The sequence below is a fragment of the Symphalangus syndactylus genome, chromosome 10 (genome assembly GCF_028878055.3).
Source record: "Symphalangus syndactylus isolate Jambi chromosome 10, NHGRI_mSymSyn1-v2.1_pri, whole genome shotgun sequence".
In the NCBI taxonomy this organism is placed as follows: domain Eukaryota; kingdom Metazoa; phylum Chordata; class Mammalia; order Primates; family Hylobatidae; genus Symphalangus; species Symphalangus syndactylus.
In genome coordinates, this window is record NC_072432.2 from 116545135 (window position 1) to 116572381 (window position 27247).

Below are 27247 nucleotides of genomic sequence, written 5' to 3' on the forward strand. Positions count from 1 at the left end.
GAGACACGGTCACCCATGCCTCCAGCTCTGGGCATACCCCACTGCGGCCCCTCCCCAATGACCTCCCCTGCCCCTTTCGGACCAGCCCATCCTCAAGATAGTACAACTTTCCGGGACACCCCACGTCTCCTCTCGCCCCCGTCCGGTTGCTTGGAAATGTGCACGGGACGGTGACGTCACACAGGGAGGCGGGTCCCCACTGTCCCGCACACCAATGGCGCGGCGGCCGCCGGCCTCTTGGTTCCCGGCGATTGGTGTCTCGGGCCGCTGCGCTCCACCCCAGCCCGCCATGGCGTCAGGCGCCGCGGCCCCGGGGAGGTGGCTCCCACTTTAAGAAGTGAAGTTTTGCGCCCCTCCCCCTCCCTGCCCACCTCCTGCAGCCTCCTGCGCCCCGCCGAGCTGGCGGATGGAGCTGCGCAGCGGGAGCGTGGGCAGCCAGGCGGTGGCGCGGAGGATGGATGGGGACAGCCGAGATGGCGGCGGCGGCGGCAAGGACGCCACCGGGTCGGAGGACTACGAGAACCTGCCGACGAGCGCCTCCGTGTCCACCCACATGACAGCCGGAGCGATGGCCGGGATCCTGGAGCACTCGGTCATGTACCCGGTGGACTCGGTGAAGGTGAGGCGCGGGGGGACTTCGGGGACGCAACGAACGGAGAAGGAGCGCGCGCGCGCATTTGCATCCCGCGCGCCGGCAGCCTCGGGGCAGCGTCCCGAAACCGAGCTCTCCCCAGGACCGCGGCTGGCCGGGGTCGCCCCAGGAGCAGCTGCGCGCAGCCTTGGCGCCGCGCCTTCCGCCGACCCCGCGAGGGTGCCTGGTCCTCTCCCCGCACCGCCCGCTGCTCCAGCCGCGTGCCCGGCCCCAGCTGCTGGCGGCGCTGAGGCGGGGGAGGCGGAGTGGCGAGCACCGCTGGCTTCGGCGGCGACTGGGCTCCCGGGGGACGCGATCGCTGAAGCTCTGCACAGTCTTACTACGCTGGCCGTTCGGGCTGGCTGGGGCCGCCCACACGTGCGCGGTTTCCGAGGGAGCTCCCCGCAGGGGAAGCCCTCACCACGCTGGCGCTGAGAAACGTGTGGCCCTGGCCCGGCCGCGCGCCCTCGGGACTTGGTGTGTGGCTGCTGCTCCCCGGGTTATTTCGGGAACTTGGGGCCGGCAAGACTTCTCTCGACTAGTGGCAGCTCTTTACCGGTTCGACAGCGGCCCGTGGGATCCCCTTTCTGAGGGTTCCTGCACTTCTTCCCCCGACTTTGGGTCGCCGAGCCGCCGGGAGGCAATGACGTTTGCCTTCTCCTTTTGCTTGCGGGGAGGTGGGTGGGCTTGTGCCTTACAGCCCATGCTGTGGATTGTGTGAGAGGCACTCAGTTTCCTTTAAACCCTGTCTGTCACTTGCCCCGGTAGTTTTAACTGCATTTCTGTAAAGAGGCAGCGTTAGTAGGTGCGTTTTGCCTGGCAGCCTGAGAGCTGCCCTCTGTCAGCCTGCCCAGAACACCCCAGGGCCAAGATAGAGTGGTGCAGGAAGTAATGCCAGCATTGACTGTTACACGTTGCACTTTATAGGCATAACTCATCTAATTCTTGCAGCAGCCCTGGGGGTTAACAGATGAAGAAACTGAGGCGAACCGATTACCTTGCCCAGGCTCCTACACCACCTCTTAACCTCTGGCTGCAGCTGCAGTGTGCTTTGGGGGATTCGGAGGCCTCTCTAGGTGGCAATTACTTTGCAAGGCAGGTCCCACAGAGGCACCCCCAGCAGCTTTATCTTGTTGCTGATGCTGGTCCTGCACGAGCAGGTGTGAAGACCAGAAAGTATAACTCAGAGGGTTTTCCCGGCTCCGGGGAGCTCGCTTGGAGCCAGCAGTCAGTATCTGGACAGGCAGAAGTCCAGTGAGGAAAGACATGGGCTTCCAAGGTGCTGCTGCACCTAAGCCTGAGCCATCACCCATCTGTCCCTCCAGTGTCCCAGTGGGGAGTTAGAGGAATGGTTCTCATCTCCAGGAAAGACACTGGACTGATCCCAGGTGGCATTTGTATGGGAAAGAATCCCTCAAATGTAATAAAATTCTCCATGATTGAAGCTGTTGTCTCAACTGCCCTGGGCAGAGCCTGGGGAAAGTTAGGAGCAGGGAGGTGTTATCTGAGCAGGCCTTAGTCCTACTGGTGTCTTGAGATGAATGTTCTATTCGGGAACCCTACAGTGAGTTCACTTCAGAGCATCATTTTAGCTTATTTTTAGGATTAGAAATAATTAGTTGTGCCTTCTGAGCACCCTTTGACACTCTCAAGAGGCGTTTCTCACATGTTTAAATTGTGTGATCTGTGTTTAGTTTCTCCCTGCCCCATAGATGTTGATATGTTTTGGTTCAGATGTCACCTGTGTACTTAGTATTACTTTCCATAGCAGTTTTCACCTGTGGACAGGTTAACATGGTGTGAATGGCAGAAGGAGCCGGTCTGGTTTTCCTAGACAAGTCTGTAAAACCAGGCGTGGGTTAGCTAATCAGTGAAGTCTTCTAGGTTCTGGGATTATAACTGACCCTTAGGGGCCCTTCCATGCTGAAGTGTGCAGGGTTGGTTTTGAGGCTGCCACTGAATGCCAGGGTCTGCCAACACCAGCACAGTTGTCTGCCCACCATGAGGAGTCAGGGGTGCATCTTGCATCGTGGAAAGGCTTGGGGGAGACCACACCTGTGTTCCTCTTAAGTATTTTGGATGATGGCGAAGACCGGGAGTAACTGAGTCAAGAGACCTGGGTTGGGCTTCAAGCCCTGCTCTCACTTGCTTCATGCCTCGGGCACTGTTCTGTGCCTTGGTTTTATCACTATAAAGTGGGGACAGTGGACCTGCTCAGTCCTTCTCCACATTTTTAACCCATGCCCTGTTTCTCTGAACACACAACACCCATCGTCCTCTTTTATGTTACTTGAAATATCAAAAGAATTATTACAGCTGCAAACAAATCTATATAAATCAGACCTTGAAAGAGAGAAAACTTTCTCCAATTTTGAAAGGCACCATTTTTAACTCTGATCTTGTAATGACAAATAAGAATGTTGAATCGTCTGGCTTTTTTCTATCCTAGGTAATGTGGACTGTGGAACTCTGTGCTGGTCACTTTCAACCCCAAACCTGATGCTACTTATTTTGCAGTTCTAAGTGCAAAGTTGGCCTGGTGGATGCTTCCCATTATAATATTAAATTTGCTTCTTCATGAGGTCACACCTCACATCCCCAGTGTCACTTTAACTAGTGTTTTTTACATGGTGAGCCATGACCCATTAGTGGGCTCTGCATTAAAAAAAAAATAAATAAATGAAGGAAGTTATTAGTGAGAGTATGAAAATACGGGTGTGCCTGGCATGCAGTGGGAGAAATGTTGAAATTCTGTTTGGGTTGTGTGTGTGTCCCCGAGTACATTTTATAGAAGTGTAAAAAATATACTTCTGGCTGGGAGTTCTGGTCAAACAAATATGAAAACCACCGAACCTGAGGAAATATCTCTTGGAGTCCCAGCAGGCGACACTGAGTTATGAAATGGGTATTTGGAAGACCTTTGGCAATTTTCCTGCTGCTTCCTGTGTCTTCTTCTTTCCCTTGGTCCTCCCATGGTGGGATGTGAGCGCTCATTCATCCATAAAGGGCCAGTCTACTGGGACCTTTGGCTGCCCCTGCGGTGACAGTGAGCAGCAAAGTGATACCCAGGGAGAGAGTATAGGGTCTCTGCAGGGCTCTCACCAAATGGTGGCAATGACTTACTCCTCTCTAGGCGGGGCCCTGTGGCAGGTTTTCCATGAGCCTCTTTCTGGTGTTCCAGAGTGGCAAGGGGCACTTGGGGTGGATACAAGAACCCCTGGTCTGGTCAGGAGAGCTCAAGACTTGAGGAGCATGCCAGGTGGGTGGAGGAGGAAATTCCAACCGGATTAGGCACACCACTCGGAGACCATGCTGAGTCCCGCCTGGGGAAAGCAGGGGCAGAAGGAAACAGGAAAGATTTGAAGCCGGGGGACTTCCGCTGACCTTTTCACAACCCTTCTTTTGCTTTGCTTGTTGGGGGAAACCCTGCCTGTGACTGTCCTAGGATGAGCCCTCCTTCCCAGGTTGGTGCACCACAGAGCATTCACTCTAGGAGCCTCCTGGCTGACCTTATGGCGTGCACAGCCAGCCTGCCCAGCTCAGCAGAGCATTATCTCAACTTCTGACTTTTCTCCCCTTCTGAGTTTTCTCCTGGCTGCAGGCGGACTGGTAGGAAGGGTGCTGGGGGGCAGTGCAGGCAGCTGCCAGAGTCTCCTCCCACCCACTTCATTGCTTTCCAAACAAAGTGCAGTTCGGTCCATGCCATTCAGCTTCAGAAGGGCGTGAAATCCCAAATTGCTCTAGTTCCTGGGACAAAATTATAATGATTTTTCTCTCTCCCTTCTTGTCTCCTCTCCCTCACATTCCCCTGCTCCCTTCTTTTCTGTCCTTTGATGAGAGGCGATTTTCTTAAAAGGTGAATTTGGAGCGAGGAATCAAAAAAGGGGTATTCGTGAACTGCAGTCCTGTTCCTTGTTTCATGAACTCCCAGGCAGCCATGGCCTGCACCCCTCAGGCCTACGCTGAGGAGGGTGAGAACCTCATTCACTTTTCTCTGCCCTAAATTAGGGAGGGGCAGGCTGGAGCGTGGTTTGAGGGCCAGGCTAGGGCGTGGTTTGGAGGCGGGTGCCCAGGAGTACTGTGAACAGCAAAGGGGGCCTCAGCGTTTTAGCAGGGAGAGGTATTTGGGGTTGAATGGGAGGATTTAATCAGCTGCTTTGCTTAAACTATACAGGGGTGTGCACCTGGGGTGGGGGATGTGTGTGTCACCTGGAAGGGAGGAATGTGCCTCCCAAACCTTTTCCTGGCTTCCACTTGGGCACATTTCAGCTGCATGTGGCCATCTCATTAAAGATGAGTTTTGTCCTATCTTGCAGCAGTGACCAGTCTTGGGGAACCAGTCCCACTTTCTCTGTTTTTCAGTCTTGGGCTTCTGACTCTCTCTGACTTCAGGGGGTTTCCTTCCTCTGACTCATGGGATGAACTCACCTGCTGGTGTGGAAGCCTTCAGCATCTTTCTTGAACCCCAGAGCTTTCTGGCTCTTTTCCTGTCTCCACTAGTACTGAACCTTTTCTTGTCAAAGAATTTGTGTTTTTGTTTTTGTTTTTAATCCGAAATACCGGCTGTCATGTCCCATCCGTGCTGGCCACAGACATACCCCTGTGATCATGGTGTTGGCTGGACCACGCCAGGAGGCATGGCTTTGCCACTCCCATGCCCACCTTGAATGTTGTGTCTGACGTTTGTCATAGGAGGGGTATATCCAATCTCTTTCTCTTTTTTTCTCTCTCTTTTTTTTTTTTTTTTGAGACAGTGTCTCGGTCTGTCATCCAGGTTGGAGAGCAGTGGTGTGATTGCAGCTCACTGCAGCCTTGACCTCCCAGGGCTTGAGTGATCCTCCCAGCTAGCCTCCTGAGTAGCTGGGACTACAGGCACATGCCAGGCTAATCTTTTGTATTTTTTTGTAGAGATGGGGGCCTCAATTTGTTGCCCAGACTGGTCTTGAACTCCTGGGCTCAAGCGATCCTTCCACCTTGGCCTTCCAAAGTGCTGGGATTACAGGCATGAACCACCATGCCCAGCCTCTTTCTTTTTGTTGAACTGGAAACCTTCCCTCAAGTTCCCTCAACCTTCCCTCAAGTTCCTACTGAGATGGCTTTCTCACCCTTAGAGAACTATCTTGGGGTTCAAATTCCAGTCTTTGACTTACTGATTGGGCAGGACACTTAGCTTCTTCATGTCCTTACTTGTAAAATGGGGATCCTGATTTTCTTCCTGCTTTCTCTTTCCTGACCCAGCTTTCCATTGCTTCTTTCCCTCTTCCCTCATTTTTCCAGTGGGCCTTGTGGAAGTTCCTTGTTAACAAGCTCCCTTACATCTTCCCCTCTTTACTGAATGTTTCTTCCACTTCCCCCTCCTGATGGAAATCCAGCTCCTCTTGCTGGACTCTTGGGAGCATGGACCCTTGAGTCCAAATCCCTGGGACTGGGTCCCATTTCCCAGTTAGGTGTGACCTTGGGCAAGTTTCTTAACCTCTCTGTGCTATTTCCCTGTCTGTAAAAAGGAGAAGAGATGGTACTGATCTCCCAGGGTGGTTGTGAGGGTTAAGCCCTCGCTGCACTTCGCATGCCTGGTACACGCACAGAACAGTGGATATTCTCTAATGTCTGCTCTCATCTTTATCTTCATCATCATCAGCATGATTGCCGTCACTTTCCCTCATTCCCTGAGGACTTTGGCATCTGATGCACAGACTTCACCTCCACAGATCCTGTCCTTACCCTGAGGATGGCCCCTCTTTGTCCACACCCGACTCAAGTCCAAATCACTCTATTCCTTACACCTCTGAGTCAATGGCCTTCACCTCCATGGTGCCTTGACCTAACTCAGAACCTTCCTGATATCTTAAATTCAGATTATTATAGCCTGGACCCCAAGATTGACTGCTGCAGCTGCTGGGCCTTCAGTTTCTCTGCCTTTGGTTCTTCCAACCCTGGCTTGCCCCACCTGGGTCCTGGACAGCCCATCTGTCCCTTGGGCAGCCAAGCCCTTCAGGGGACATTCACACTGCCTCCAATGTGCATGCTCCCTGGCCTCAGCTCTATGTGTCTGGGCAGCTGCTTGCATCCATCACAGGGTTCCTGTTGTTCCTCAGCTCCCCACCCTATTGTTGTCAGCCTCAGCCTAGCATCTTGCTTCCATGTTGTAGGGAAACCAGGACCTCGATCAAACCCATCTTCTTGTCACCGTCCTTCCAAACTCTCTTGCCTTCCACCCCCACTGTAAGGGAACAGGTGTCTTCATTCCTTTAAGGTACATCAATATGGCAGAGAAGGGAGATGTATACAAACCACCTTGACACCTGGATTTGAATCCTGGCTGCACGAACACGTTGACACCTGGATTTGAATCCTGGCTGCACACCTGGGCACATTACCTAACCTCTCTAAGCTCAGGTTCCTTCTCTGCAAAGTGGGGATATGAATACTGTATTAGTCTGTTTTCATGCTGCTGATAAAGACATACCCGAGACTGGGTAATTTACACAGAAAGAGAGGTTTAATGGACTCACAGTTCCACGTGGCTGGGGAGGCCTCACAATCATGGCGGAAGGCAAAAGGCACATCTTACATGGTAACAGACAAGAGAGAGGACAGCACCCAGTGAAAGGGGCTTTCCCCATATAAAATTGTCAGATCTTATGAGACTTATTCACTACCATGAGAACAGTGTTGGGGAAACCATCCCCATGATTCAATTACCTCCCACTGGGTCCCTCCCATAACATGTGGGAATTATGGGAGCTACAATTCAAGATGAGATTTGAGTGGGGACGCAGCCAAACCATATCAAATACCAAGAGCTATTTTATAGGGTTGTTGTAAGAATTAAATGAGGCAACATATGTAAAGTTCTTGCCGCAGTGCGTGGTGCGTACGTTGTCAATAAATGGTGATGGTGATGTCATTTTTGTCCCCTCACTCTTGAGTGACTCAGTTCCAGGATCTTTAGCCTTCCTGCTCCATTGAGTTTTTCTCAAAAGTGTTTCTACAGATCCAAGCCCATCCTGTTTTAAACAAACCCCAGACTTCTCACCTTGACCTCACCTGCCCCCCCAAATTTCTTCTCATAAACAAACCGTTGCCCCTTTTTTTCCTCCTTAAAACAACAGATGTTATGAAAGAACTATTGACACTGGTCTCTACTTCCTCATCTGCCACCCCTGCTTCCTGGCTTTTGTACTGCCCAGCTGCAGCCTCAGAGGCTCCTGGCTACCCATCATCTTCCTGGACCACCCTGCTGCCTCTGTCCCTGCCAGGGGCACCTCCGAGAGGGGGTTCGCCCTGCGATCCTCAGTTTTCCTCTTTGGGCATGGCTTTTCCTGAGGAATGTGCCCTTCCACCTCATTTTCCCCAGCACACGTGCCTCAGTTTCCTCCTGGGACCTGATGGCTCCCAGATCACTATCTTGGGCCCAGACTTTCTGGAGCTGAATCTCCAGTTGCCTCGGAGCCTCCTCAGACTCAATGTGGCCAGAACGGTGGTCCTGGCTTCCCCTCGGGCCTGCCCTTCTGCCTCGGGCCCTCCTTCTGCACCCTGGGATGGTCGTCAGCTTTTCTCCCACCACTGCCCTGTATGCAGGGAAGGCCTGCCTGTGGCTGTACCTGTAATACTTCTTGAATGTGTTTCCTTCTCTCCCTCCCCACAGCTACTTACTGCCTTGGTTCGGGGACCTGGATGTCTCCTCTTCCTTGAGATCCCAGACTGCCCAAGTTAAAAGTGAGTTCAGGCCGAGCTCAGTGGCTCACGCCTGTAATCCCAATACCTTGAGAGGCCGAGGTGGGAGGATCACTTGAGGCCAGGAGTTGGAGACCAGCCTGGGCAACATAGCGAGACCCCATATGTACAAAAAATAAAAACATTAGCTTGGCATAGTGGCATGCGCCAGTGGTCTCGGCTTCTTGGGAGGCTGAGGTGGGGGGATCGCTTGAGCCTGGGAGGTCGAGGCTGTAGTGAGCTGTGATTGGACCACCGCACTCCAGCCTGGGCAACAGAGCAAGACTGGAAAAAAAAAAAATGAGTTTACTCTCCCCTGCCTCACATTTCCCTATTGCCCATTTCTGCTTTATTTTTCTCCCCAGCAGTTGTTACTTCGTAACACACACCATCGTTTATTTATATTGTTTACATATTTTACTTATATTTATAATATTATTTGTATTGTTTATGGTCTCTCTTCCCTCATCAGAATGTAGGCTCCGAGTGGGCAGGGATGTATGCTCTTCTGGTCACCACTGTATTCCCATTGCCAGACACAGTAGATGCTCAGTAAGTATTTGATGGAGGAGCTTCTGCAGTTCATTCTGCACGTCAGTCATGGCCGGTCCTGCTCTTCAGCATCCAAGCCCAGCAGCTTGCTGGTGGGCTGCAGTTTTCTCATCAGAAATAGAGAAGAGTAGCAGTGCCGATTCTGCCTCCCTTGCAGGTCTTTTTAGTGCATCTAGTTGGAAAATACAGGCAGGTTTGCAGGGAACACAGTTTTCAAAGTATAAAGCTCAGTGCAGGTGCTAGGTCGTAGTGCTTGTTGTCACACTGGGATCCTGTGGGAGAGGTAAGGTTAGCTGATTGGAGTGGAAGATCCAGCCCATTCTTCATGGTGCCTGCCGCAGAGCCTGCAGGCCTGCAGAAAGACAGGGAGTAGCCACGTCTTTCTGCAGTTCACACCTGTGTCTCTCCCCACCTGATAATCCCTTAGCACTTCTGTTTGCCTTGCATGTAAAGCCCGACCTTTGCCTGGCGGGCACACAGACTGAAACTCTTTCCTCCTCCAGCCTTTCTTGGACTCATCCACAGAATGACAAAGAAGTATTCTGTGAATATTGGTTGAATGAAGGAAGGCACAGCTTTTTAAAAAAGACGAAAAAAAAGAAGTTATGAAAAGCTTTAAAACTTGCTATTGGCTGGGCATGGTGGCTCACACCTATAATCCCAGCACTTTGGGAGGCCGGGCTGGGCAGATCACCTGAGGTCAGGAGTTTGAGACCAGCCTGGCCAACATGGTGAAACCCCGTCTCTACTAAAAATACAAAAATTATCTGGGTGCAGTGGCGGGCACCTGTAATCCCAGCTACTTGGGAGGCTGAGGCAGGAGAATCACTTGAACCTGGGAGGCGGAGGTTGCAGTGAGCTGAGATCATGCCATTGCACTCCAGCCTGGACAACAGTGAGACTTCATCTCAAAAAAAAAAAAAAGAGAGAAGAAAAAACTTGCTATTAAACAAATTCCAGTTTTGATTTTTATTTTGCATTAGTTTTGAATCCATGCATGTTATGGCCACAAAGAAGATTCTCTTGGCTCCGTTGTTTGTCGTGTGTGTGTGTGTGTGTGTGTGTGTGTGTGTATGTGTGTGGAGAACCCAGCAAGCAGCAGCTATACCCCGATGAGGCAATGTCTTCATTTGGCCACTCATCTCATTCTACATTTCCTGAGTGCCCTCTTGGCTAGGCACTGTGCTAGCCACTGGGCTACAAAAATAAGAATGCCTGGTCCCTGTTCTCAAAGTAAGCTTGCTTCCTATAATTAGACCCTGAGCTAAGGTGACAGAACCAGCTCCCTTTCAAGAGAAGAGTCGCCTGTCTTGACAGACTTTCAAGTGAGCTGCGAGAACAAGGTCTGGGGTGTATGGACTCTGCACTGCTCAAGCTGCTGCCGTCTTGCAGGTCTAGAGCCTACAGGGTAGCGTCATTCTAGTTTCTTTGCTGGGCGCTCTGGAATTTGTTCTTTCTCCTGCGAGAGAGAGTGGTCCTCAGTTGTGTTCCCTCCCCACCATCTTCACCCTCCCTCCCACGGTGGTTAGTCATTCTGGAGGCTCAAGTTGGCTCACAGAAGGTGCTCTTGAAAACATCCCCCACCCTCCTCGTAACCCCAGAGAGTCAGGAAGGGCTGTTGTCGGGTCCTAAGAGGTGTTATGGTTTCACATTAGTGCTTTCTCTTGAAGAGAAAACAAAACATGTTGAAATAGGGAAAAATCCCAGCAGCAGCTTGCTTGAAGCAAGGGTTGCATAACAGGTCTAGGAAACGTCTGGCCGTGTGGGTCAAGTTGAGGACTGCAGCCTTGTGTCACTGAGGGAACTTCTTCCGGGTCCACTGAGCCTCTGGATCCATCAGATCCATCCAGAGAGCCACTTGGAAGGCTCTGGGACCTTGAGGTCTGGCTGGCCACGTGGTCTGTGATGGCTGTCACTGATGAAAGAGAGACCCTGGCTGTTATTTAGCCAACAGTGTTTATTCCCTGGCATGACCAGAAAGGGTGCATTTGAGACACTGCTGTGGGTGGGGGACCCAGAGGAGTGTTTGAGTGTCAGACTTAGCTGGTCTTGAGGCCCTACAAAGGTCACCAAACTGGGGTAGGGTGCAGGTCCTGTGAATTTAAGTCCTGGTCCTGCCATTAACCAGCTTGGAAACCTTGGGCTAATCATTTCTCTGGGCTGGTTTTCTCCTTGTGAATCTAGACTAGTGTCATCGACTTTACCTTTTTGACAGGGCTGTTGGGAAGCTTAGGTGAGAGAGATTTGTGAATGGCTCTTGCAAACCTTAACACGCAAAGCTAATGACAGATTGTATCAGAGGCAATGTGCTTGACGATTAGAGTTGTTCAGGTTAACAGCACAACCTCTGTGGCCAGACTGCCTGGAGTGGCACCTGGTCAAGTTCCTGAAACCTCTCTCTGCTTTATTTTTCTCATCTATAAAATGGGGCTAATAACTTTACCCATTTCAGTGTTGCTGTGAGAATTAATTGACATGATACACCTAGAATGTTAAGGCACATGGCAAATGCTCCATTAATATCAGCTCCTCTTGTTTTTTCTAAAAGTATTACTTGAATGCCTGGGTATGTTTGTATATTGCTGTTGCAATTGTTAATTATATTATTTTTGTATTGTTAGCTTTTGTTTGGTCATTTGATCCTCAGCTCTCCTTTGAAGGTGAGAAAAGGCAGGTGTTGTTTCTCATTTCATGTTTGAGAAAACTGAACTTCAGAAAAATTACATGCCCTAGAACTCGGGCCTTTTTCTGCTCCAGAGCTAAAAGCGAGAGAAGAAAGGAAGGGAATTAGGCTGGAGCAAGCCAGTAGGATGTTGGATGCAGACTCAGATGTTAATGGCAGCAGAGCCCTTGAGCTGGATTCTAGAATATGAGAAAGGGCTGAGATTGATGATGGGGCCCAGCTGCATTGTTGAGACGGAGGAACCAGAGTTGAGTCGAGGGAATAACTCCAGGAAATCATGGCACCCAGAAAGTGTGGCACAGAATGCAGGGCTCTAACCTATAGTTAGGAGTTCTTTGGGCAAATACTCCAGCAAGCAAGGAAAAAGGATGATGACATATGGTTATTGCAACAGGATATTTTTGGCTGCATCTGGCTTCTCTCTGTGGAACAAATTGCAGCTTCTGTGACACCTTCTCATTTCAGCAGTGAGTCGAAGTTGCACTCAATATAGTGTTGTGAATTCGGACTAGTCTTGAGGATTCCTTTCCAGATCACAATATATGTATATAAGTGACTTACTGGGAAAAGCACTACATCATAATTCCGTGGTCCACTAGGGCTGCAGTTTTCTTATCTGAAATAAGGAAGAGTAACGGTGCCCATCCTGCCTCCCCTGGCAGGTCTGCTTGTGCATGTAGTGCGTAGGCAGGCTGACGGGGAACACCGCTTTAAAAGTATAAAGCTCTGTGCAGGTGCTAGGTCATGGTATTTATTATCACACTGGGATCCTGTGGGAGGGGTCAGGTTAGCTCATTGGAATGGAAAATCCAGGCTCTCATTCCAGCACTAGGACTCAGTGCAGCTGCCTGGCCTTGGGCACTTAACCTCTCTCCTTACAGTGTCTCCCATCTGTTGAGCCAAGACAGGGTGGCTGTCTGAGCATGCTCATTTCGTGGTAATGTAGACAGGGGATAGTAGTGGCTGCATGTAGCAGAAACCGGCAGGGTAGGACAGGATGAGCCCACCTTCAGGGAGGTGTACCCAGGGCTGTTAGGGTGAGGACGTCTGTGGGATTCTCATTTTATATCCTTACTCTTATTTTCCAAGAAAGTCTGTCCCTTTGAGCACCAGGCAGATGAGTCTGGGGACACTGTGGGGAGGGGTCCCCCAGGAGCAGGAAGGTGACTAATGATCCCGGAAGAATGACTCTGTGTGTTTGCAGACGCCTGGGCTTTTCCCCACTTTGGCCTTTCCCGTCACTGTTTTCCTCACTCACTTAAGAGGAGAAGGAGGTAACACACACAAGTGCCTTTGTCTCAGGGTCCCCACAGTGCCCATCTTGAGGGTTTTGTGGGTGCCTTGCATTGCCCAAGGCCTGGCTTTAGAAGCAGAACATGGAGAGAGAGGTTGCAGCCTGCAGGAAGCTGGCCAGCCAGACCTGCCGGGCAGTGGGACCCGCGGGCACTGCCTCTGACTCACGGCGTGTCCTTGATGCGCAGTGCTCCCCTCCCCCCCCACTTTCTCTGCCTTCCTGTGGATCACTGGTGTCCTAGGGCTGTTGGGAGCCTGGATTAAAGTTGCTGAGTGGCCAGCTGATGATCAGATCCAGGGAGTCAGACCAGAGAGGTGGGGACATCTTTTCAAAGGCAAGAAGATGCTGCCAGTGCGTGTATATACATATAAGGGTGGAAGGGGTAAACCCAGGGTGTGTCTTTAACTGAAGAATCAAGAAAGCTGCTTTCCTTAGTCACCGCCTCTGTGGTTCGTTTGCTAAACGTTGGCTTGCGTTAGCCTGATTCACAGTAATGTGGCTCCCTAGGAAGATTCAAATGGCATTTGTGAGAATGTAGCTTCATCCCCTGCTCTTCATTGAATGACTAAATTACGGTCAGCACCACATAACAATGTTTCGGTCAACTATGGACTCCATATGTGATGACAGTGATCCCATAGATTATAATGGAGCTGAAAAATTCCTATTACCTAGGGGCATCACAATGCATTGCATTTCGCCTGTGTTTGGGATGATGCTGGTGTAAACTTACTATGCTGCCAGTCATGTAAAAGTATAGCACACACAATTAGTAGGTAATGCTTGCAAATAATAATGAAAGACTCTGCTACTGGTTTATGTATTTACTATGCTATACTTTTTGTCATTAGAGTGTACTCCTACTTTTTTTTTTTTGAGATTCACTCTTGTCGCATAGGCTGGAGTGAAGTGGCGTGATCTCGGCTCACTGCAACCTCCACCTCCTGGGTTCAAGCCATTCTCCTGCCTCAGCTTCCCAGAGTAGCTGAGATTACAGGCATGCACCACCACGCATGGCTAATTTTGTATTTTTGGTAGAGACGGGGTTTCACCATGTTGGCCAGGCTGGTCACCAACTCCTGACCTCAGGTAACCCGCCCTCCTCAGCCTCCCAGAGTGTTGGGATTACAGGTGTGAGCCACTGCCCCTGGCCTTTTTTTTTTTTTAAAGTCAACTGTAAAACAGCCTCAGGCAGGTCTTTCAGGAGGGATTCCAGAAGAAGGCATTGCGATCACAGGAGGTGCCAGCTGCACTGGGACAAGATGTGGAGGTGGAAGACAGTGATATTGATGATCCTGACCCTCTGTAAGCCTAGGCTAATGTGTGTGTTTAAGAAAAAAGTTTAAAAAGTAAAAAAATAAAAAATGTTAAAAGGAAAAGCTTATAGAATAAGGATATAGAGAAAAAATATTTTTGTACAGCTGTACAGTGTGTTTTGTGTTTTAAGCCAAGTGTTATTACAAGCCAAAAAGTAAAAAAATTGAAATTCATAAAATAAAACATTACAGTAGGCTAAATGCAATTAATTAATTTTATTTATTTATTTTTTTTAGAGACAGGGTCTTGCTTTGTCGCCTAGGCTGGAGTGCAGTGTTGAGATCATAGTTTACTGCAGCCTCGAACTCCTGGGTATGAGGAATCCTCCCTCCTCAGCCTCCTGAGTAGCTGGGATTACAGGTGCGCACCACCACACAGCTAATTTTTAAATTGGTGTAGCGATGGAGTTTCGCAGTGTTGGCCAGGTGGTCTCAAGCTCTTGGCCTCAAGCAGTCCTCCTGCCTCGACCTCCCAAAATGCTAGGATTACAGGTATGAGTCACCATGCCCAACCTTGAATTTTAATTTATTATGGAAGAAAGCTAAAGTTTAAAAAATAAATTTAGTGTAGCCTAAGTGTACAGTGTTTATAAAGTCTACAGTAGTGCACAGGAATGTCCTAGGCCTTCACATTCACTCACCACCACTCACTCAGACTCACCTGGAGCAACTTCAGTTCTGCAAGCTCCATTCATGGTAAATGCCCTACACAGGTGTACCGTTAAAAAAAATCTTTTGGCTGGGTGTGGTGGCTCACGCCTGTAATCTCACCTCCTGGGTTCACGCCATTCTTCTGCCCCAGCTTCCTGAGTTGCTGGGACTACAGGCACCCGCCACCACGCCCAGCTAATTTTTGTATTTTTAGTAGAGATGGGTTTTCATTGTGTTAGCCAGTATGGTCTCGATCTCCTGACCTTGTGATCCGCTTACCTCTGCCTCCCAAGGTGCTGGGATTACAGGTGTGAGCCACTGCGCCCGGCAAAAAACAAACTTTTATGCGGTATTTTCAGTGTACTTTTTTTTTTTTTTTTTTTTTGAGACGGAGTTTCACTTCTGTTGCCTAGGCTGGAATGCAGTGGCACAATCGCGGCACACCGCAACCTCTGCCTACCGGGTTCAAGCAATTCTCCTGCCTCAGTCTTACGAGTAGCTGGGGTTACAGGTGTGCGCCACCACGCATGGCTAATTTTGCATTTTTAGTAGTGACGGGGTTTCACCATGTTGGCCAGGCTGGTCTCAAACTCCCAACCTCAGGTGATCTGCCTGCCCCAGCCTCCCAAAATGCTGGGATTACAGGTGTGAGTCACCGTGCCCAGCCTTCACTGTACTTTTGCTATATTTAGATTCATTTAGATAACAAATACCATGGTATTCCAGTTGCCTGCAGTATTCAGTACAGTAGCATGCTGTACAGGTTTGTAGCCTAGGAGCAACAGGCTATAGCGTACAGCCTAGGTGTGCCGTAGCTATCCCCGCTCAGTTTGTGTAAGTACACTCTGTGATGTTCACACAAGAATGAAGTCCCCGAACAATGCATGTCTCAGAACATATCCCTATCAGTTGCGATGCGTGACTGTAATTAAGGAATAGGGCCTATGGGGTATGACGGTGGGTGCTGGCCACTAAGGAGATGGAGGCTTGACACAACCCAGGCATTCCCCATGGGAACCCCTGTGTGGCAGGAAGGACAGATGTCCAGTGAATCATTCCTTTAAAGAGTGATGAGGTCTGTCTTCAGAGATCTTGCACCTCATGGGGAGGAGTTGGGAAAGGCCCTCCTAGGAAGGAATATCTCAGTATCTCTCTCTAGACCTGAAGGAGATGTGGATGTTACAACTGAACTGTATGATTCTCTCTGTCCCTGAGAACGTCACGGCCTGTTTCCAAGGTGCCTGGCCATCCCCAGGGTGCCTGCATCCCGCCGGCACTCTAATCTGGGGTTCTGCTCTGAGCTGAGAAAGTGTCTATGGTTTGGGGTCATCAGGGGGCAGCTCTTCTCCTCTCTGTTCTGAAATCTTAATTCCCTGTTTGACTGCCTGGTGGCTTTCAGAGAAGCCCAGCCTCCTCCCAGGTGGGAACTTGCACTGTTGAACTAAGGCCCAGAGGAGGGTGGAAACAGGAGGAAGGAAGGCTCAGCGGTCACATCAGAGGCATTTCTGCTCATCATTGGCTCACAAGAGGTGGCAGTAGTGGTTGGTGGAGCAGTGGCCAGGTAAGTTGCTAAAAATAAAACATGCTCATGTGATGTGCGCAGGTTTAGGGTTTGCCTGAGTGACCTTTCCTGGTCCAGGTCACAACTTGTAGGGCAAAGAGAGACTTGAGGATGGTGTAGGCGACAACTGTGCCTTCCAAAGGTCAAAGATGAACCTGGGATCTCGTAGTGCCAGGGCCTGCTCTGGAGGCTCAGATTCATGTGTCACTTCTTGTCTCTTTTGAAAGGTAACTGGAGAGCTGGACACTTGTAGGCTTCCTCTCTCAGAGGTGGCCTGCTATCAAATGCCAAGGGCACAGTCAGCTGGGCTTGGTAAAGGGCCTGAGATGCGAGCTTGGGAACTTTCCCCTGGGGTCCGTGATAGTCTAGGGTGTAGACAGAAGCTCTTGGATCTCGCAGCTTTGGAAACCGAGTCCTGTTTCACCAACAGGCCAGTGCGGTGACAGGGGCACAGACCTGCTATCCTCTCTATTTGTGTGTCCACCGATTCCCCAGCACAGGGGGTCTTTGTTACAAAATCTCTTTGTTGGGCGCTTTGAAGGAGCACGTGTGTGGGCCTTTTTCGGGGTCGTTAGACAATGCCAAGCTGTCACTCAGAAGAAATGGTCAGGATAGAAGCATAGAAAATGCCCTGTGGAAATGTAGATGAGTGTTCTGGCTCACACCTGTAATCCCAGCTACTCAGGCTGAGGCAGGGGGATTGCTGGCGGACAGCAGTACGAGACCAGCTTCAGCAACAGAGCAAGACCCCGCCTCTAAAAATAAAAATAAAGAAATAGGCTGGGCGCGGTGGCTCACGCCTGTAATTCCAGCACTTTGTGAGGCCGAGACGGGCGGATCACGAGGTCAGGAGTTCGAGACCAGCCTGGCCAACATGGTGAAACCCCATCTCTACTAAAAATACAAAAATTAGCCCGGTGTGGTGGCAGATGCCTGTAATCTCAGCTACTTGAGAGGCTGAGGCAGGAGAATTGCTTGAACCCGGGAGGCAGAGGTTGCATTGAGCTGAGATCGTGCCATTGCACTCCAGGCCGGGCAACAAGAGCAAGACTCTGTCTCAAAAAAAAAAAAAAAATTGGCTTTGTGTGGTGGTGCACACCTGTGGTCCCAGCTACTCAGGAGGCTGAGGTGGGAAGATTGCTTGAGCCCAGGAGTTTGAGGTTGCAGTGAGCTGTGATCATACTACTGCACTCTAGCGTGGGTGACAGAGCAAGATTCTGTCTCTAAAAAAATGAAAATAAATAAATAAAAGAACAGAAAATGCCCTGTGTGGGGATAAGGGTTATCTGTGAAAGGAGTTAGAAACCTCAAGTGTATGTAAGACTGGAGATCTTTCTGTTAATGAAATTGTGCTTAAATTTTTTTTTTTTTCTTGAGCCTTGGCTTCTCAGGCAATAACTGAATTTTAATGTGTGTGTGTGTATATGTTTGTGAATATATGTGTGTGTATATATATTTCTGTATATTTATATATTTAGGCCAGGAAGGGTGAAGTGTTAAATTGCCTTACTTAGAAAATTAAGGTAGATTTGTATTTGGCCCTTAGAGCTTCAAAAATATCAGCTCAGAAATGACTTTTAATTGCGCAGGTGATAAAATCACAAGAAAAAAATTCATCTACAAGTTGGAATGACTCTTAGCTACTTATTTGTTCTTAAATTTTTTTTTTTTTTCAAATTTCAGAAGGAAGTAGAGAAGGAGTTAGAACTGTAATTTGCTATTATGGGGGTTGGGGTGTGGTGCGTATTAGCACAATTTTAGGTGGTGGCAGGTTCCGTTTATCCTTGGAATTAGCACTGCTCCCCCCACAGGCTTCTGGGAGTTGGGAGCGGGCTGGTTGGTGACGCTTTGCCTGACCTTGGATAAGAATTCTTGTTTTCAAATTCCCTTGAGGTCTCTTCCAAGAATCTTTTGCATTTTTTCTGACAAATCAATCATAAGGAAATTTCTGAAATTCTCTTTCAGACCCTACAACCCACGAGTTATTGCAAAGCTGGGCTTCTACCAGAAGTGAGTGACTTGAAATTGAAAACGGATTTCGGATCTCACCTGAGTAGCTCGAGTGTAAGGAAGGGACTGGGAGAGCCACGGAGAACATTTGTCAATCCAGAACGGGCCATTCATGGTGTTGCTTGACTGGAGGGCAGGGAAGGAAAGGACTAGAAGCAAGGCGAAAGCAGATCTTTCTGTAGATACACACATATAAGGCTTGGGTTTGCATTTTAGGGTGAATTGTAATTAGCTTGAGATGACCAGGGGCCTACCCATCAAGCGACTCTGGGAAAAACACTTGTCTACGTCTTAGTTTCTTTGTCTATAAAATGGCAAGATTGAACTAACACTACATGGTTCTCTTGGGAATTCACCAGTTCTAAAATTTCCACTCCTTATTTTCACACAGCAGTATAACTTTAACTCCCTGTTTCAACTTTGGGTGTAAAATATAGGCTCACAAGCACTTTTGCTTTGCAGCAGAAGCTAGGAAGACCCTGCTGTGGAATTTTGCAGGGGGGCTGAGCAGTGGTGGGAAGGACCAGTGGCCCATGTACCATGTTGGGCCCCTGAATTCCACAGTGCCTGCCTAGAAATAAATGGTAGTTTATTTAACATACTTGAAACTTCCAACGACAACACTTCAAGATTGCAAATCATCCATCTGGGCAATTACAGAAATGCTGAATGGCCACAGCCCCGCCCTAGAATCAAGGGGAGAAGTGTGGCAGATGCTTCTGGAAGGCTCTGTTTACAGCTCTCTGACTCCTTCCTGCCAGAACCTTTCACAAGTTCACTACCAGGAAGCTGAGTCATCCAGGGGTCAGCCGGCATGGCCAAGGTCACCCCGCACTGCCAGCAGCACAGATGGGGTTAGCCCATCATTTCAGAGGAGCATCCGTGGGAATGACGGGGTTGGGGAGCTGGGGAACCTCCCTGCAGCATCTGCCCACCATGGTGTTTTGCACTGCCTGTAGATTTCGCAGTGAGAAACGGTCTCCTCTTATATTCACTTCATTTCTTCTCTCTTTTCTTTTTTTTGAGATGGAGTCTCTCTCTGTCACCAGGCTGGACTGCAGTGGTGCGATCTCGGTTCACTGCAACCTCTGCCTCCCGGGTTCAAGCGATTCTCCTGCCTCAGCCTCCTGAGTAGCTGGGACTACAGGCGCGTGCCACCACGCCCAGCTAATTTTTTGTATTCTTAGTAGAGATGGGATTTCACCATGTTGGTCAGGATGGTCTCGATCTGCTGACCTTGTGATCCATCCGCCTCGGCCTCCCAAAGTGCTGGGATTACAGGCGTGAACCACCACGCCCGGCCTTTTTTTTTTTTATTTTTTTATTTTTATTTTTAGACAGAGGTTTGCTCTTGTTGCCCCCGCAGGCTGGAGTGCAGTGGCGCAATCTCGGCTCACTGTAACCTCCACCTCCTGGGTTCAAGCGATGCTACTGCCTCAACCTCCCAAGTAGCTGGGATTACAGGCATGCACCACCACACCCGGCTGATTTTGTAGTTTTAGTAGAGACAAGGTTTCTCCATGTTGGTCAGGCTGGTCTCAAATTCCCGACCTCAGGTGATCTGCCTGCCTCGGCCTCCTAAAGTGCTGGGATTATAGGCATGAGTCACCGTGCCTGGCCAAAGGCAAGAGATGAGGACCATATAGATGGAAACACAGCATTAAGGGTAAAACACCCTCCCTCTGCTCTGTCTGGTGTTCAGGGCCCAGCATGGGCTGTATGTCCTGCACTTTGTTTCAGGCTCATCTTCAGGTGACACCAGCCTTCTTGGAGCCTCTGTCCACATCCCACCTGTTGCTACCTCTGCCCTAACTTCACCTTCAGTCGTCACTGTCAGGACCCCTCCCCAAATCTAAATGAGGTCCCCCTGCGTTTGCCCTCATTGCATCTTCTACTTTTGCTTCATGGCATTTAGAGTTTGGAATTTTTTATCGATAGGGTTTTTAGTACTTTCTCTCTCCTCTGCTAGACTATAAACTCCTTGAAGGCAAAGATGACACCTGCTCCCTTAGGTCCAGCAGCCCCTAGCACTGCACTGACATTTAGGTGGTGGCAGCATTTTCTTGCAGAACAATCTTGTAGTTTTACCAGCTGAGACTTCTGTGGTCCGGGGAGTCACTCATCTCTGGTCCCCGCCTCCTCCTCTCACTTTTGGAAACCCTTCTGGTCAGACAGCTTTGGTTTAAATTATATACCGGAGCTCTTGGTTTCCAGGGAGAGGGTTTTAGCATAAAAATCTCACTCATGGTGGAAGGTTCCTGCTATTACCTTTTGCATCCAATATGATGTAAAGTGATTCCTCCAAAAGCTTTGGAAGTAATTTGTACATATTGTCTAGCATAAATTCAGCAAGTGGGTCCTGGAGGCTGGAAGTCAAGTCTTGCGGTTGTTTCCTCTGGTGTTTCTCCCTGAGACCCTTAGAGCGACAGGCCTGGTGCGTCTGGTGTCCTGTCATCTTTCTCTGTGATTGTCATCAGTGTGAAAGGTGAAAGGTGTGTGGAGAAAGAACATCCCTTCGAGCTGTGGCTTAGAGCTGTGACGTGGCACCACGTGGTTAGTCACTATCAAGTTAGTAGCCTTTGTGGGAAATCTGGCTTCGGTCGGAAATTTGGACCCCTCATTCGCCCCCTGGCACCCCTACATTTTGGAGCCCAGCTTTGATGGGGCTTACATTCCCAGTTGTCAACCTGTGGGGTGGGCCCCAGACTGTGGCCAGGTGCATTGCGCTAGGGGAGACAGATCCACAGCAGGCAGAATTTGAGGAGGACTTAAAATACCTGCTTTGGGAGGTGGAGACGGGCAGATCACCTGAGTTCGGGAGTTCGAGACCAGCCTGACCAACATGGAGAAACCCTGTCTCTACTAAAAATACAAAATTAGTTGGGTGTGGTGGCGCATGCCTATAATCCCAGCTACTCAGGAGGCTGAGGCAGGAGAATCGCTTGAACCCAGGAGGCGGAGGTTGTGGTGAGCCGAGATCGAGCCACTGCACTCCAGCCTGAGCAGCAAGAGTGAAATTACGTCTCAGAAAAAAAAAAAACCACACAAAAAACAAAAAAACAGAAACCCGCTTTGTTACCTGCCTGTGGGTGGAATTGAGTTCATCTCTGAATCCGTGGTAGTCATTTATTGAGCATGTGTTTTAGTGAGCATGGCGCTGGCTCTGAGATCACAGTGCTGCCGCCCTCCTTCACGTTTCTCTGACCTTTCATGGGAGTCACATGCAGACGCATCACTTGGTGTAATTATACGTGGAGGAATGAGCAAGAGGAGGCTGGCGACGGGGCTGCTTTAAAAATCCTTTCTTCTGTGGATAATAGGCTAATAGCGGGGTGTGCTTTAGAAGGTGTGGCCTCTGCCAAGGGTGTGGGAACTGGATTTGTGGAAGCTGGGAGGACCACACCCGGTTTGGGAGACAGCATGGGCTTCTGAGGTGCCTGGCTCCCTGGCCTATCCGGTGTGGACAGCTTACGCCCAGCTAGGTGAAATGATTGTGCAGTTGCTCAGGGATTGGGTGGCAGAGCTGGACAAAATTTAGGTCTTCTAACTTGGAACAGGGCTGTGTCCATCTTACCTAGGTGTACAGTTTGGGGAGCACTGCTGTTTGGTCTACTGAGACACACTTGGTGTAAATATCTGTGCCCTGTAGCACCTAGGTTCTAAGGGACCAGAGAACGTGCCCGTACCCATGGGCTAGGGGGAGCCCAGGTCCTCCAGGGCTACTGCGGAGTATGGGCTTCTTGGTGCCCAGTCCTGTAGCTGAACTTTTGCTGCCTCTGGCTGTTGCCCCCAGGGCTGGTCTCCCTATGGTTCAGAGGCGAGCCAGCTCTCAGCAGCAGGGAGGGCCTTTTCCATAGTATGAACTTGGCCGCACGAGACCAGTCAGCAGTGTTGGGAACCTTGGCCCTCAAGGTCCCTGCCTAGCCCTGGCCCTGGACTTCAGCACTGGTCAAAGATCCCCAGAGCTGCCCTTGGCTCTGAGCAGGTGAGTGAACTTCCCAGAGCACTTTTGTCTGGGCCTCTGTGCCAGTGTAAACTGATAATAGTGATTTCCCTCCCCTACCTCTCTGCCAGCTATCTAAGTTTTCTTTGTTACATAATCAGTATTAATTTAAGCAGCCTAGTCCATCCATTTAGAAATGGCTAGTGAAGAAAGGTGAATGGGGAGGGGTCAGAGTCCCTTAGGGGGCCACCATGTGCGAGTCCCCTTGCTCTTTGGGGCCTTGGTTTCCCTTCTGTGAGTTGGGGCAGCTGAAGGGAAGGGCTGCTCAGGTGGTCCTGCCACATCCTAGTGTCGTGTCTAGTGAGTACAGGTGAGAGTGCTCCCAGCCAGGGCAGATCCTGCTCCTAGGCAGTGAGGCTTAGGAAGGAATTGGTAAAAATGATGTCATTGCTAAGAATGACGTCTTTTTTGCTGTTTATCCAAAGGAAAAAAAAAAAGCAGAAATAAAAGCAGCAGGCAGCTGTCCACCAGACCCCATGCAAAGGGCTTTTCCTTGAATCCTCACAGAGACTTTAGGCAGTAGGCGCCATTAGGAGCCCCACTTACAGATAAGAAAACGGGGGCAGAGAACTGAAGTGAGTTGCCCAAGGACACACGTTGAGGAGGAAGCCGCAGAGCTAGGATTTAGATACAGAGGGGTCTCCAAGCCTGTCCTTCCAGCTTTGAGGTCCTGGGGCTGTATATTCCATCAGAAACTGAAAGGTGTGTTGGGGGGGACCTAGGGTCAGGATGGGGTTTTATTTCTGTCCCTTCCTTGTGATGCTGCAGGGACTATGACCTGGAGTTCCCAACACCAGTGCCCTATGGCTGGTAGCCTCCTCCTGGGACTCCAGGATCTATTGTTTGATTTAGTCATTTTCTTCTGTAGTCTGATGGGAGGGATTCAATTCAAACCTGCAATGCTGTTCTTTGGGCCAAACAGCCATTTATCAGCAAGTAGAGAAAAACACCCACACCTTCTAGCAAGACTAAGCTAGTTCTGTGGTTCTTAATGACAATTTATGCCATTCTGATTAACCTAGGTGGTGGTTTTCTCCCTACCAGGTAAGGAATATACTGGAGCCTTTCTAAAAATAGTTCCGGTGAAGATAAACATTTATTGAGTACCTACTGTACTCCACTAGGTGAATACAAGGATTTCTCGTTCTTCTCAGGAAGCATGGTTAGGGGATTTTACAAACGAGGGAACTGAAGTTCAGAGAAGTTAAGTTACTTATCCAAGTTCATATAGCTGAAAAATAGAATAGGATTTCGACCTTGTGGTAGGTGGGGACCGGGGTCGTCTTTGTGCTCTCAGGCATGTGGCTGGTGTGGAGTAGAAGCTCTCTATGTAATGGTTGGGTGACTGGATGAACTTCAAAGCTGGTCCCTCTGGCTTTTCCTGCTGCCCCAGGCCACGTGCCCAGAAGGAACGCAGTCTTACCTGGGAGGTCTTCATTGACTGTTTGACGCCCTTCCCATCCTATCCCAACCCCTTCCCCATGGCGCCTAGTTTCCCCAACCAGAATGTACGTTTCTTATGGGCAGAGACGGTCTTTGAGCATTGGGTGGGTGGTTGAACTCAGTTTCTTTGAGATTCTGTGATTGGGATTTTCAGCAAAATATGGTAGCACGTTGGTCAGAGGGGCGAGTCTGGCAGTGGGAGCTTGGGCAAGTCTAACTGTTTGTTCACTGGCAGAACAAAGTTGGGGAGGTTGGAGGGGTAGGGGAACTGAAAGCAAAAGAAAGCTCACAGGGAGCCCCATCGTCCAAAACCGATGATGGCAGAGCTGCCGGGCTGCAGTGTGAGCAGGGCGGGAGCCTTGTGTGGAGTCTGTGAACATACTCTACATACTCTAGGTGCCTGGATACTCCTCTTATCTCCCTGCACATGGGTTGATGTGCATCTACGGTGCTTTGATGTGGACTCTTGTGTTAAATTTGTTCTTCTGGACAGCTTTGTGACGCTTCAGTGAGTGTGTCTATATACAAAAGGAAAACAATTTTGGCTGGGTGCGGTGGCTCACGCCTGTAATCCCAGCACTTTGGGAGGCCGAGGTGGGTGGATCACCTGAGGTCAGGAGTTTGAGACCAGTCTGGACAACATGGTGAAACCCAGTCTCTACCAAAAAACACAAAAATTAGCCGTGTGTGGTAGCATGCACCTGTAATCCAGCTACTCAGGAGGCTGAGGCAGGAGATCGCTTGAACCCCGGGGCTGGAAGTTGCAGTGAGCTGAGTTCATGCCATTGCACTCCAGCCTGGGCAACAGAGGGAGACTCTGTCTCAAAAAAAGAAAAAAACAAAAAACAAAAAAAAAACAATTTTGAGGATGAGGCATTTCTTCCTTACTTATGAGTGGGATGTTTATGGGCCAGTGACATTGACAAGGCTGGCAGAGTCAAGGGGAGGCCCTGGGTAGTCCAGCTTACTAGCAGTGAATTCAGTTCTCTCTTGAAAGCACCGTGACTGTTGGAATATTTCAGCCTTAGCCTTTGAATACTGATGGAGTGCCAGGCTTTCGTCTGTCAAGATGCCTCTCTGTGACCTCAGCTGGTTAGTGTCTCAAGCGCTTCTTTAGGAGACAGAATGGGTTTGTATTGAACCAACCACTATTGCCCAGTCTTGTGATGACCAGGGTTGTGGAACAGATAAGTTGTGTGACCTCCACGGGTCAGGGCTGTTGACTTTGCCTGTAAGTTACACTCTTGCAGCTGGGCATAGACACAGCCCCCAGGGATTTTGTGGACATTAACAAGTAAGGGTTTAGGTGACTCTGACATAGGGTCTTCCCCAAGGTCAGGCACATAGGAGGTGGCATCCATGGGACTTAGCGTGTTGTAGAAACAGAGCATATTGGGACAGAAGGAAGTTGAAGATCACCTGGGATCCTTTAGCGTGTCCATCCCTTTGTGAGAGATAGGATAGCCTAGTGGTTAACAGCATGACTCTGGCCGACCACTTGGCTTCTTTCTAATCTTGCTTCTGTACTTTGTGACCTTGAGGCAAGTCATTTGGTCTCTGTGTCTCAGTTTCCCCATTTGTAGAATGGGGATAACTGGTTGCTAATATTGCTGTTTTTATTGTTACAATTATTTTGTAAATAGAAGGGTTGAAGGCTCAGAGGAGCAAGTTGATTGACCTGAGGCCATACAGTGTATCAGTGCCAGATGCAGGATGAGAAAGAACTGTGACTCAGGTCCTGTCCCTCTTACTAGGGCAGGGCAGGGCAGCTGGGCAGGAGAGACTGACAGCTCAGTTCCCCCTCCAGTCCAGGGTTGTCCCTTCCCTTTGTGTCTTGCAGTGAGGTCAGCAGTTGCACCCATGAAATCTTAGTCCTGTTATCTGGCATCTTTGGAATTTGCCCCACCTGTAGGGCAGAGATAACTTAATCCTTTTGGGTGGGCCACATGTGGGATATTCTGAGTGTGTTCTGGGTACACTGGGCATGGGCCAGGCACAGACCCTGCCATCCATTGGAGGCTTTTCTAGAGAAGGGGTGGAGACCAGATTGGGTTCCCAGGGTCAGGGGATGTGGGAATGGCACCCTCTGAACCACAGGCAAGGCCGGGAGCTGCTGCCAGTGGGCAGAGAGTGAAATCTAACTGGTATGTGATGTTAATGGTGGCCTGGCAAGCAGGTGCAGCTTTGGAGAGAGCGGCCAGCCTGTCCAGGGGCCCGGTAGGGAAGGCTTCTGTTGCACGGCCTGTTGCTTTCTCCTAGATATTGAAGAGCCCATCTGTCTTGCTTACTGCATGGCTTTTCATAGCTCCTATCATATTGCTGTTGGGTGCGATTCATAGCCATGGAAGACACCTGATCATAAAGTAAATTCCACACACTCCAGCAAGGTATTCAGGGCCTTGCATGGTCTAGCCCCATCCTACCTTTCTTCCAGCAAACATTAATTGATCATCTAAGGTGGCAGCTGCTCTCCTAAGTCTGAGGCTGCCTCTCTACCCTTACCTGACTGCTGTCTTCTCGGCACACCAGACCCTCCAGCCACAGGTCCTCATTCCCCAGATGCACCAGCATGTTCACATCCTCCTGCAGCGAGAATTATTTTCTTCCTCTCCATGCCAAATTTGCCTTTTTCTTTTCCAGTCAAAGTAACATATGTACATAGTCACAAAATGAAATAGTGTAGAAGAGACTATAGCGACAGCTCTAATTCTTACAGCTTGACATACCTTCCCTTTTTCTAGGTGGCTGTTCAGATGGCTTCCCTCTGGCCACCTTCTCCAGGTTGGATGTGATCTGGAGTCTGGATCTCTAAGCACGTCCTGCTGTGACCTATTCCAACGAGAAAGGGGGGGTTTGGTGCTGTGGCTTCTTTCCTGGGAGGCTGAGGAACTTGGTTATTGCTATCTTAGTGGAATTGTTATTTTCTACCAAATGTGCAATGAAAACTCTTCACTGAGTCTTTTGCCCCTAGCAATAGCAGTGCCTCCTGAAGCCCCAGTAGACCCTGAAGGTTTCAGGACTGTGTCTGGAGAGCATCAGTGACAGGTGGCGGGAATCCTCTGTGGTCCACTTCAGAGGTGGCAGATGTCCAGGAGGTCAGACTGTGGCTGGTCTTTTCAGAAGGACAAGTGTGACCCTTCTGAAAACTGGGACCATTCGGGGACATAGGTGGAAAGACGGAGGAGCCTTTATGGTTTGTTCTCACACATATGAACCCACTTTCTGCCCCCTCCAACATCAGGGTGACCTGAACGCTGAAGGAAGTCTAGGCCTTCCTGTAGGTGAGGCAGGGAAAGCCACGTAGACCTGATGTAGTTGAACAAGTGTTTTCCACCGGGTCTCAACTCTTCATTTTGTCTTGGTATAGCTTTTCTGGCTGACTTTCTA

At 49.7% G+C, this 27247-nt stretch overlaps 1 protein-coding gene across 7 annotated transcripts in view; it reads left to right on the forward strand.

Annotated features, from left to right (window-relative positions):
- Positions 1-210: 210 nt before the first annotated feature.
- The window catches only part of SLC25A37 (solute carrier family 25 member 37), a 46517-nt gene continuing 19480 nt past the window's right edge, over positions 211-27247 (forward strand). The window contains exons 1-6 of one of the 7 annotated variants that reach the window (XM_055295702.2): positions 543-619; positions 8280-8350; positions 8820-8899; positions 14430-14553; positions 16243-16404; positions 18370-18414. Coding sequence is in view for 2 of the 7 variants with exons in the window: in XM_055295699.2 (XP_055151674.1) it covers positions 14595-14684; positions 16243-16404; positions 18370-18414 (297 nt within the window). In the remaining 5 variants the exon portion in view is untranslated. The other 6 variants (XM_055295704.2, XM_063610880.1, XM_055295705.2 and 3 more) reach the window with 6 other exon arrangements.